Consider the following 12,917-nt stretch of genomic DNA (forward strand, 5'->3'; position numbering starts at 1 on the left):
TTCCTGGACCAGGGATTGAACCCATGTCCCCTGCATTGGCGGGTGGATTCCTAACCACTGCGCCACCAGGGAAGTCCCTGTTTTTTCATTTTAGAAGCCTGAAGCTTTAGGTTGTTTAAGTTTTTTTATACATAATGAGATATAGCAAAATTTTTTTGGCTATTTGGAACTTAAAGGTTCAGTGCTTTATATATTTTTTTCCTTTTAAAAATTTACATTGTTATGAATGCAGGATATATTTTCTGCTCTCTCATTTCATTCTTTAACCTGGCTTCCCATTCTTTCCTTTTACTGACCAATTCTCTGAATTGAAAGTACAACTTAAATTATATCCACATGATTGTCATGAAAAGGAAGGACAATATGATTTACCTCTGGAAACCCATAAATGCTCTCTAGTTGGATTAAAGGAACTTTGGATGGAAGTTTTCTTAAACCTCTGGATAAATGTTTAATACACTCAAAACTGCCAGAATATGTTATTATGTAAAGAAATAATACAGAGAACAGTTGGCTTATTACATAATGATGATAAAAAAGTGAAAAATTTTCAAAAATTGATATTTCCTTAATTATTTTATTTTGAATAGATATCATAAACTGGGAACAGGATTTAATCCTAATACATTAGATAAACAGAAGGAAAGGCAAAAAGGTTTGCCAAAACAGGTCTTTGAATCTGATGAAGCTCCAGATGGCAACAACTACCAGGATGAACAAGTAATACTTTTATTTTTAAATGACTATAAGAAGTTATTTTAAAATAGTTTTTTTAAAATTCATTGATTAATATATTTAATGTTTTGCATGACAGGATGATCTTAAAAGACGTTCAATGTCAATAGATGATACTCCAAGGGGTAGCTGGGCCTGCAGTATTTTTGACTTGAAAAATTCACTTCCTGATGCTTTGCTTCCCAATTTACTTGATCGAACTCCAAATGAAGAAATAGACCGTCAGAATGATGACCAAAGGAAAGCAAACCGTCATAAGGAACTCTTTGCTTTGCATCCATCACCAGATGAGGTATAGATAATTTGGATATAAAGAAGCAAATGACTATTAAGATAGATGTTTTGGGAGTATGAATTGTATGTAGCATTATGATAATGTAGGGAATAAAACTTAATTGAAACATAACTATGCTTTTTGTAAATGAAATATAGTTGAGCACACATGATCTAATGACTCCTGTTTGAAGATAAATAGGCCATTCTTTTCTGTGTTCACTTGTGAAGACTAAAAGTAGTAGATTAATAAAATAAGTTCTTAAAAAATAAATTGTAAAGGGTTGACATATGGTAAGCATGTTCATTTTGGTGTTGCTTGTTAATTTGTAGGAAGAACCAATAGAACGACTTAGTGTTCCTGAGGTGCCCAAAGAACATTTTGGTCAAAGACTTCTTGTAAAATGTTTATCACTCAAGTGAGTATTTATTTTGTTTATTATGTAACTTTTATTTTCTGGAATAATATTTTGAATACCAGTATAACAAAATTCTGGTAGATTTTATACTTGTGTTTGTGTCCTTTTGAAAAGTATTTTTCTGTACATAATTTTAAATTCTACTAAACATTTAACCTTGCCTATGAAGCTGAGCTTTAGAGCATTTTTGGCTAGGTGAAGATGCCTCTGCCTCAGTTATATAAGTAGTCTTAAAACTTGAAAAAAACATTCACTGAAATCTGTGGTATTTATCAGACACTGTTCTTGGCTTGAGGAATAATAAAGACAAAGTATCTTTTTCCTTAGAGATGATTTTATATTTGTTACATGGCAGGCTTTGTATTTTCTTAAGATTTTGAAGTATGTAGTAATGGTTGATTTAGACTGTGAAAGATATACATGGAGAAGTGTGTTTCAGGTAGAGGGGCAGTGTAGATGGTGTAGCACAGATGTAGAAAAGTACAAGGTATTGAGAGAATTTATTTTTGGAATGAGAATTTCTCGAACTATGTACTTTATTTTTAAACTACTTCATCCTTTTCCTTCTTAAAGGTTTGAGATTGAAATTGAACCCATTTTTGCAAGTTTGGCTTTATATGATGTGAAGGAAAAGAAAAAGGTAAGGTTATGTAATTTGAACCTAGTCTTTTGTCACAATCATAGGTTCAGAAACCTGTTTTTAAGTTGTTTTATAAGATAAATAATGACTTTTTGAGAATATTATTAAACATGGATATTTTAAGAAGAAAGTAGAAATTTAAGACATAAAGTATTTTCTTGCTATAAAATAGTTCAGTTGACCTAGTTTTTATTTCATTGAAAGAGTTCTAAAAGCAAGGAGCAGAAGCAACTTTCTTTTAGTTTAATAAACAGAAAAAAATACAAGAAAACCATTTTAGGCAACTGATGTATAAAGAATTACAATGATGGTGTATTTTTGTTGATGTAATTTTCAGATTCTCACTAGCTTAAAGATCATTTATATATATTTCAAATATTCTTGTCTAAAGTAGTGCTTAGTTTTGCCATTATATCTTTATTACACTTAGGAGTTTTTCAGAGGGCTGTCTCATACAGCATTTCAGTATTCTAAGCCTAATGTGTAGTAGAAACTTAAAATGCCTTTAGTGACTTCTGCTGTCAACATATTATGTATTTCTGTAGTGGAACTGTATTCCAGCAACTTGTATTTGCTAAATCAAATCTTCTGAGATGTTATTCATGTAATTGTTTTAAACTCAGTTTGGGGTAATTCATCGCAATAATAATTTCTTTGTATACTTTATTAGAAGTTAAATTTCTAATTAAAAGAGTGTGAGATATGGTTCTTTAGAATATATTTTTTGCTTTATATATTTTTTTGCTTTGATTTAGACATGTAAAGATCAGTCAGTGAAATATATGGTAAACTGTATGTTAGTATAATCATCTAATATCTGTAATATTTTAAGACTGTATGATTTTTGTGAGTTTTTATAAAATATACAGGTTTTAAATATAATATATGAATATGTTTTTTAGATTTCAGAAAACTTTTATTTTGACCTTAATTCTGAGCAGATGAAAGGATTATTACGTCCACATGTACCACCTGCTGCCATTACCACCCTGGCACGATCAGCTATTTTTTCTATCACTTATCCTTCCCAAGATGTTTTTCTTGTAATAAAGGTGAGAATAATGTTAAATATATTTGTTTATTTGTGTTGTGTCTGTATACTTGTGTCCCTATCAATATTGCAAGTTTTTTAAAGGTAAAGATTTTATCTTTAACGTATTTTTTCATCTTAATATATTTCTTAACACAATATTAGACGTACACTATAGGTGCTACCTAAATTTTTCTTGAGTGGGGAGCTTTATTAGGGTTCTCCAGAGAATTAGGTCAATAGGAGCGAGATACACACACACACACACACACACACACACACACACACACACACACACACACAGAAGTGGCTTGTGTGATTGTGATTGTGGGGGCTGACAGGTTTGAAATGTGTAGCTCAGGCTGGAAATCCAGGTAAGCGGTGATGCTGTAGTCTTAAGTCTGAATTCCACAGGGCAGCAGACCAGAAACTCAGGCAGGATTGCTGTGTTGCAATCTTGAGAATCCTTCTTTGAGAAACCTTAGTCTTTGTTCTTCAAGTCTTCAACTAACTGGATGAGGCCCACCCACATTATGGAGGGTAATCTGCTCTACTCAAAGTCTACTGATTTAAAAGTTAATCACCTCTAAAAAATACCTTCATAGCAACATCTAGATTGGTGTTTGATAACCTAGCCATGTTGGCATATAAAATTAAGCATCATAGGAGCTATACTATGATTTTATCACTCAGCTCCTAAATATATAAATACTAAAATCTAAATCATTGAGATCACGGAGCATTATGATTTGACTGTCAGCCAATTAAAAATAAGGATTACAGATTCTAAAATCTGAATATTACTAAGCTACTTAGCTTAGGGTAACTTAAGAATAATTTACCTTAACTTCACCTTGACTTGAGAATAGCCTAAAATATATTCCTTAATCATTTTATCTGTATTTATATAAAATTATCATTAAAAGGTAATGAATTTTATAATAAGGTTATAAAGTGGATTGTCGTGAAATGAATTTTATTTACCCACAGGAATAATGTCCTAATTTGTGGACAGATTCCTATGAATTCAGGTTAAAATAAATCTTAGTTACAATGAACAATCTCACAAGCAAAGATTTAGCAGCAGTGGTCTTCAGAAACTCACTTAAGAGTAAAGTTCTAGATATTAATACAATTGATAAATGTGTATACACAGTTATTTTACCTGGGAAAATAGTAAGTTTTCATAAAATAGAACATATTTGAGGGAATGAACTGGAAAGATAGAGATGATGATTGGAATACTGGCTGCTTAAAAATGAGACTATTCATACCATATGGTCCCAATTGTGTAAAATATATACACACACACCTATACACACATAAATGTTTGTATATACATAGAAAAAGACTTTTATATAATTTCAAGAATATGTACAAGTTAAAGTGTTTTACAGAGTTTAAAGAAAATGTATTTAGGAGGTTTTCTTAAATCATAGTCCAGCAGGATGTTTTTGTTTTTTGAGAGAAAAATCCCCTTGATCTGTGTATTAGTTATTGCTCTACAAGAACAAAAAGACAAAATCCTAGTGGCATACAACAATAAGCATTTTTTAGTTCATGCATCTGAGTTGTCTGTGTGGTCAGCCAATATAGCTTGTACTCTGTTAGGTAGTTGTGCTTCTTCCAAGTGTCTGTAGGTTGGCTGGGCATCACTTGATTTAGTTAGAGCTGTTCTTTGTATGTCTCTTTTCTGGCAGGCTAGACTGGTGTATTCTCATGCATAAGTGCCAGAGAGCAGACCCTGTTGCACAGACACTTTTCTAGCCTTTGGTCTCATCACACCAGCGAACATTTTATTGGCCAAAACGGGTCACATGATAACACAAACTCCAGGAGTTGTGATATATACCTGACCTCTTTATTTGGAGGAATTGCAGTGTCATGTAGCAGTGAGGGGGTAAAGGAAGGGTGAAGAGTCATAGGATATTTATATGTCAGCTTTGGTAGATGCTGCCATATTGGTTTCCAAAGTATCTGTGATAGTTGTATTCCCCACCAGGGGTGAATAAGAGTTTCAGTTAGTTACACGTACCAGTTTTTTAAAAAACTGACATATGAAATACATATAATAAGACCTGTATAGTTTACAAATGTGGGGTAAACAGAGTGATGAATTCTTACTATGTATTTTTCTGTGTAATCATGACTAAGCTCAAGCCATACAGTATTTCCATCACCCCATCACCCTGGAGAGTTCTTTTGTTTGTCTTTCTAGTGACTACCCCCTCTGTTCCACCAGATGACTAGTATTCCAACTTAAATCACCATTATTTAGCTTTTCCTCTTTTTGAATTTCATCTGAGCAGTCATACAATATGCAGTCTTTTGTGCCTGGTTTGTTTCGACTCAATATAATTTCTGTGAGAATCCTCTATATTATGTACAGCAGTAGTTTGTTCTTTTATTTTTATCATCATGTTTTACTTCATTGTCTGATTATAACACAGTTTATTTATCCTGCTTAGATGAATAGATAGACCTTGGTAGACCATAGGGTTTTTTTTTCCCCTAGTGTATATCTGGTTTTCAGTTGTTTATTATGAGTAAAGCTTCTGTGTACATTCTTTAACAAGTCTTTTGGTACATGAGTATACATGTGTTTGTGTTTGATATTGCTGGATAATAGTGTTGATATATGTTTAGCATAAATACATGTATCAGTTTCCCAGAGTGATTCAACCGTTTTCCACTCTTGCCAACACTGCTATTTGATAGTCTTCTTAATTGTGGCCATTCTGGTTTTCACTGTGCAACCATCTTTATATACTTACTGGTCATTGGATAGTCTGTTTGTGAAATGCCTGTTGAAATAATTTGCCCGTATTTTTGTTGGGTCATTTTGGCTTTTTTATTATTGATTTATAGGAATTCTTAATCTATTCTGCATGTTATTTTGTTGTTGATTATTTGTATTCACAATTTTGCCACTTTCTCACAGACTGTTATCCGTTGATAAATCAAAGTTTATAGCTTACATGTTGTCTGATTTATCAACCTTTTTCTTTATGGCTATGGTATTTTGTGTTTTGTGTATGAAATTTTTGCCTCCCTCAAATTCAAAAATATATTCTCAAGTGATCCCTGGTAAGAGTAATTGTTTCACCTTACACATAGAGTTTGGAGTGAAGTTGAGATGAAGATTAATCCCCCCCACATATGGATATCCAAATGACCCAGCACTATTTATTGAAAAGACTGCTTTTTTCTCCTACTGCTTTTACAAAGTATCCCATGTCATAAATCAAGTGTTCATATGTATGAGATATTTTTCCTAGAATCTTTTTTGGTTCAACTGGCCTGTTTGTCTTTAACTGGCACTAGTACCACACTGTTTTAATTATAGTAGTTTAGAGACTTCCCTGGTGGCGCAGTGGTTAAGAATCCGCCTGCCAGTGCAGGAGACACAGGTTCGATCCCTGGTCCGGGAAGCTCCCACATGCCGCAGATCAGCTAAGCCCGTGTACCACAACTACTGAGTCTGCACTCTAGCGCCCACAAGCCACAACTACTGAGCCCACGTGCCACAACAACTGAAGCTTGCACACCCTAGAGCCCACACGCCACAACTTCTGAGCCTGCTTGCTGCAACTACTGAAGCCCATGCGCCTAGAGCCCATGCTCTGTAACAAGAGAAGCCACCGCAATGAGAAGCCTGCGCACCGCAACGAAGAGTAGCCCCCGCTCACCGCAATTAGAGAAAGCCTGCACGCAGCAACGAAGACCCAACGCAGCCAAAAAAAAAATTATTGTAGTTTATAAAAAACAGTATACTTCTTTCTAGCTTTATTCTTCAAGATTGCCGTGGATGTTCTTTTTCTTTTTTTTTTAATAAAGTATGATTTCCATTTTATTGTCTTTTCAGAGAACAGTATTTCTTCAGTCTTTAAGGGCTTAGCTCCTTACGTGGGCTTTGGTGGAAGTCGTGGGGCAGCACCTGCAGGTCTAAATCAGGGTGGAGGTGTTTGGTCCTTCCAGGCTTCCCGAGAGTGATTCCTGACTACCTTGCTGTGAATGGCACAACTCACGCAGTAATGTAGTTTCACATACAGCTTGGAAAGCACATAGGCATCGAAAACACTTGCTTCAGAAATGTCCCTGATGGCTTAGGCCTCTACTATGTTCTGAATGATGAGCTTCTTAATGGCCTTGTCCTTGCGCAAGCATCAGGCACAGTTGGTGCAACAAACAGGCTACACATGACCAAGGCCCTTTTTGGCATGACCATTGTTCCTTCTTTTCTTGGTCATCTTGGAAGTGAGGAGGTGAGAGAGGCTGGATGTTTTTGACCCATTACATTTTTGTATAAATTTTTGCTTGTCAGTCCCTCAGTGCTTCCTCAATGCAGACATACTCTCTCTCAAGAAAGAACTTGTTGAGACGTTAACAGAGATTGCATTAAATATACTGATCAATTTGGAAAAGTTGACGTCTTTAAACCGTTGAGTTCTCCAGTCAATGAGCACAGTATGTTTTTAGGTCTTTTCTCCTATATCTTCCTGGTAGTTTGATATTTTTGACCCTGTTCTAAATGGTATCATTTAAAACTTTTCATTTTAAATTATATACAGAGTTTCATTCATCACTGGTGTATAGAAATTCAGTTATCTTTTCTTTATAAACTTTTGTTTATAGTTAGTAACATGCACAAGGTGTACACTTTCTTTAATTTTTACATACTTAACTCAGTTATGTAACCAACGTCCAGATCAAGGTATAGAACATTACCCAACAGCCTTCTTTGGCCCCTTCCTACTATGCTAATTTATCACTGTGGATTAGTTTAACCTCTTTTTCTTCATAGAAAAGGAATCATATATATTCTTGTGTCTGACATTCTAAAGAATTATATGTTTCATCATTTTTGCATGTAGCAATAGTTGGTTGTTTTTCACCCTGCATAGTATCTTGTTATATGCATATCACAGTTTGGCCATTCTAATAGTCGATGGACATTGGGGTTGTTTCTAGCTTTTGGATATTGTAAGTAATGCTACTGTAAACATTCTTATATATGATTTTTGCATTTCTATTGAGTATATAGGTAGATGCTGAATTACTGGATCATAGTGTATTTATAGCTTCAGTTTTAGTAGAAAGAATCAGTTTTCTGACGTGGTTAGTCCAAGTTTCAGGCTCATCAGCAGTGCTTGAGAATTTCATTTGCTCCATTTCCTTCTTAACACTTGATATCATCAGGTTTTATTGTATTTTACATTTCAATTTCATTAATTATATTTTATTATGTATTTAATTTCTGGTGCATTTGCAGGGTTATATCAGTTTGGCTTTAATTTATAATTCCCTGATGTCTAAGCATTATTGACCATTTGGATATTCTGTTTTGTGTAGTGCTTATTCAAATAGTAAGCTCATTTTTAACTTGTTTGTATACATAAAAAACACAAATTTTAAGTGTATAGGATACATAAGTTTTAAGTGAAAAAAATACAGTTGTGTAATCTTCATTTCATTGGATTGTTTTTATTTTATCAATTATTAATTGTATTAATTATTAATTTGTAAGAGCACTTTATGTATCCTTCATTCACTAATTTGAAGTATCAACTTTATTATGTGCTAAATTCTTGCATGCACTTCTTTTGGTTTCTGGACTTTTATCCTATTTATATTTCTTTTCCTAAAACATTAAAAATTTTATAGGGGTAAAGTGAGACATTTTGGAGAAAAATGATAAGTAGAAATTATTGTATTGGCTACTTAATATTTTGTGAGTTGTCTTTTTTAATTGTAATTTTGTACTTGGATGTTATATTAAATGGAGATGACTTTTAAGACTGATTGCTTTTATTAATAGTTTTAATTGAGGTAAAATACACATAACATAAAATTTACCATCGTAATCGTTTTTATGTGTACAGTTCAGAATTAAGTATATTCAGATTATCGTGCAAGCAATTTTTAGAAATTTCTATCTTGCCAACAAACCTTAACCCTCTATACACATTAAGTAGCAGCTCTTCATTTCCCCTTCTCCCCAGCCCCTGCCAACCAGCATTTTGCTCTTTGTTTCTATGAATTTGTCTATTATAGATACCTCATTTGAATGGTATAATACAGTATTTGTCTTTTTGTGACAGGCTTGTTTCCTTTGGCGTAGTGTCTTCAAGGTTCATCCAGGTCGTAGCATGTTTCAGAATTTTCTTCCTTTTAAGGCTGAGTAATATTCCATGTGTATGTGTATACTCAGACAGATACACACTATGTTTTGTTTACTCATTTTTTGATGGACACTTGAATTGCTTCTGCCTTTTGGCTGTTGTGAATAATGCTGCTATGAACATGGGTGTACGAATATCTGTTTGAGTCCCTGCTTTCAATTCTATTGAATATATACCCAGAAATAACGTTTTCTGAATTACATGATAATTCTATTTTTAACTTTTTGAGGAACCTCTGTACTGTCTTCTACAGCAGATTACGATTTTACACCATAAAAAGCAAACAGGGGTTCCAGTTTTCCATATCCTTGCCAAAGCTTGTTATTTGTTTGTTTGTTTATTTAATTGTGGCCATCCTGATGGGTGTAAGGTGATATCTCATTGTGGTTTTGATTTGCATTTCCCTAATGATTAGTGAAGTTGAGTGTCTTTTTATATGCTTAGACGTTTGTATGGCTTCTTTGGAGAAATGTCTATTCAAGTCCTTTGCCCATTTAAAAATAAGATTATTTGTTGTTTTGTTGTTGAGTTGTAGGATTTCTTTATCTGTTTTGGATATGAACTCCTTATCAATTATATGATTTGCAAATATTTTCTCTCATTCTGTGGGTTGCCTTTCACCCTGTTGATTCTGTTCTGTCATATACAGAAGTTTTAAATTTTGATGTAATCCAATTTAACTATTTTTACTTTTGTTGCCTTTGCTTTTTTGCGTGTCAAATCCAAGAATACATTACCAAATCCAATCACAGGAAGCTTTTCCTTTATTTTTTTGTCTAAGAGTTTAATAGTTTTAGGTTTATGTTTAGGTGTTTGACCCATTTTGAGTTAATTTTTATATATAATATAATGTAAGGGTTCAACTTTATTCTTTTGCATTTGGATATTCAGGTTTCTTTTAATATCATTTGTTGAAAAAACTGTTCTTTCCCCATTGAATAGTCTTGGCACCCTTGTAACTATTTATAGTTTTCAGATTACAGATCTTTCACCTTTTTGGTTAATTCCTCAGTATTTTATTCTTTTTGATATTATTGTAAATGGAATTTTTTTCTTAATTTCCTTTTTGAATTGCTCATTGCTAGGGTATAGAAATGCAACTGATTTTTTTGTGCATTGATTTTGTATCCTGCAGCTTTGGTGAATTTATTTATTAGTTCTAACAAGCTTTTTTTTTGTGTGTGTGTGTATGTGTGTGGAATATTAGAGTTTTCTAGATCAGAGATCATGTTTTCTGTGAATAGAGATAATTTAACTTCTTCCTTTTCAATTTGGATGTTTTTGTTTCTTTGTCTTGTCAAATTGCTCTGGCTCAGACTTCTAGTACTTTGTTGAATAGAATTGGCAAAAGTGATCATCCTTATCCTGTTCCTCATTCTAGAGGAAAAGCTTTTGGTTTTTCGGCATTGAATATGATGTTAAATGTGGACTTTGCATATATGGTCTTTATTATATTGAGGTAGCTTTCTTCTTTTCTACGTTCGTTGAGTTTTTCTATCGTGAAAGGGTGTTGAATTGTCCAGTTCTTTTTCCTGCATCAGTTAAGATGGTCATGTGGTTTTTTTCTGTTATTTTGTTAATATGGTATATTATGTTGATTGATTTTTGTATTTTGAACCATCCTTGCATTCCAGGCTGATTGCTTTTATTTTTAAGCTTAATTAATCTTTACTCTTTTTGTCTTTGACAGCTAGAAAAAGTGCTACAGCAAGGAGACATTGGAGAGTGTGCAGAACCGTATATGATTTTCAAAGAAGCAGATGCCACCAAGGTAGAATGTCATGCCTCTTATTTCCACCACTTTCATAGTCATTAGCAGTCACTCTCCATTCTCCTCAGATCCCCAAACCCAACCCTAAACAACATCTAATCTCTGAAATTATAATTTGGGAGAATACTATACAGAGCATATTAAAGAATTTTACTACTAATTCATTTTTTTCTCTTGGCCTACCCATTTTCTTTATTTCCTTCATTACCTAGCTTGAGTCATGTGCTGTGCTATTCTTTAAAATCTCCCTCACCCCAAGCTAATGGATTCCTAAAGAATCAAATTAGCTCAGTTTAATTCCTAAATAATGAAAAATTTCCTGTGTTTGCAAAATAGTGATTTTGATGGAACTTTTTCTAGCAAAGCAGAAGTATTCTGGGCCTCTGCCTAGCTTCAGATAATTAGGGAATATGGTAAAAATAGAAAATACAATCTCCATTTTGCCATCAGATAACTAATTTCTAGAATTTGGATAAACTTATAAAGCAAAAATAATTGGTGAGCAATCGGTACCAAATTCCAGATACCCTGAGTTAGTTATAAGAATAACAGGTGAGGACTTCCCTGGTGGTGCAGTGGTTAAGAATCCGCCTGCCAATGCAGGGGACACGGGTTCGAGCTCTGGTCCGGGAAGATCCTACGTGTCGTGGAGCAGCTAAGCCCATGTGCCACAATTACTGAGCCTGTGCTCTAGAGCCCACGAGGCTCAACTACTGAGCCTGTTCTCTAGAGCCCACGAGGCTCAACTACTGAGCCTGTGCTCTAGAGCCCATGAGGCTCAACTGCTGAGCCTATGTGCTGCAACTACTGAAGCCCATGTGCCTAGAGCCCATGCTCTGCAACAAGAGAAGTCACTGCACCACAACGAAGAGTAGTCCCCGCTCGCCGCAACTAGAGAAAGCCCATGTTCAGCAACAAAGACCCAATGCAGCCAAAAAAAATAAGCATAACGTGATTTTTGGATCTTTGAACACATGATTTAATATGTCAAACAGCCAGGAGAGGTGTGCTTGAGGAGTATTGGACAAATCACTACAATCTAGAAAATGTTTTGCTTTCTATTTTTCTGAGATTTGGAACAAGAATTGAGCGTTTTCTTCTGATATGGGTACATCTGAGCACATAATATTCTCTGATTCCTGGATATCTGGTTGAAATTAGGGTTAAAGTATTCTGGCTTTCCCCAGGTCGCATTTTACAAATTAAATTTCTCTGTTATATGAAGTTCATAGGTGTATAATTGCAGCTTATTTCACTCTTCTCTTACATATTCACATGCTTGATAAGAGTCCTTAATTCTCTTTAAGTACTCTTAAAGCAAGAACCTATTTTGAAGGTATAATAGATACAGCAGTAAACAGTCCTACCATTTAGCTATTTCTTCATCTTTTCTCAGTCCTGAGCCCCAAGGTAGGACACTGCCATTTGAGTATACCTTACCAATATCCTATATGGAAATCGTATGTGAGAGATTTTAGTGTAGGTTTTCACCCTTGGACCATTGGTTGGCTATTGCAGGCCACCTTAGTGTTTGTTTCAAGGATAGCCTAAAAGTTGAGCCAGCCTCAGGATGTCCTCCAGATAAGCATGTGCTATTTGGATCATTGGTCTTTTTCCAGGGTTTAGTTCTCTTGTCATACTTTTTTTGTTTGCTGCTTTTATTACAACTCTGGGCTTATTTATTGTTGGTTTATTTGTGACCCCCAGTCCCACCTCATAGTTGTCATAAGTTAGTGATTATGTCAGAATGGCCCAACTGCTTCCATCTTTTTTAGAAAAATAAAATTTAATAAGTTGTAACCTAGAATATTTTGTTGTTGGCAGTTGATGTCTAGAACCTGTTGTCTAGGTTATGTTTCCTTTCATA

General features: G+C 34.2%; 1 protein-coding gene and 1 pseudogene across 11 annotated transcripts in view; one reads left to right on the forward strand and one right to left on the reverse strand.

Moving 5' to 3' along the window:
- Positions 1–12,917, forward strand: part of DOCK7 (dedicator of cytokinesis 7) — a 194,636-nt gene that overhangs the window by 37,002 nt on the left and 144,717 nt on the right. For 10 of the 11 annotated variants that reach the window (XR_010835206.1, XM_059051798.2, XM_059051848.2 and 7 more), the window contains exons 5-10: positions 591–720; positions 815–1,027; positions 1,342–1,427; positions 2,001–2,067; positions 2,970–3,119; positions 10,970–11,050. Coding sequence is in view for 10 of the 11 variants with exons in the window: in XM_059051798.2 (XP_058907781.1) it covers positions 591–720; positions 815–1,027; positions 1,342–1,427; positions 2,001–2,067; positions 2,970–3,119; positions 10,970–11,050 (727 nt within the window). In the remaining variant the exon portion in view is untranslated. Of the gene's footprint in view, positions 1–590; positions 721–814; positions 1,028–1,341; positions 1,428–2,000; positions 2,068–2,969; positions 3,120–10,969; positions 11,051–12,917 lie in introns of those variants that run through there. The other variant, XM_067006846.1, reaches the window with a different exon arrangement.
- On the reverse strand, positions 7,000–7,359 carry LOC131749905 (small ribosomal subunit protein eS26 pseudogene; annotated as a pseudogene).

Source organism: Kogia breviceps, chromosome 1, assembly GCF_026419965.1.
Source record: "Kogia breviceps isolate mKogBre1 chromosome 1, mKogBre1 haplotype 1, whole genome shotgun sequence".
NCBI classification, from domain to species: domain Eukaryota; kingdom Metazoa; phylum Chordata; class Mammalia; order Artiodactyla; family Physeteridae; genus Kogia; species Kogia breviceps.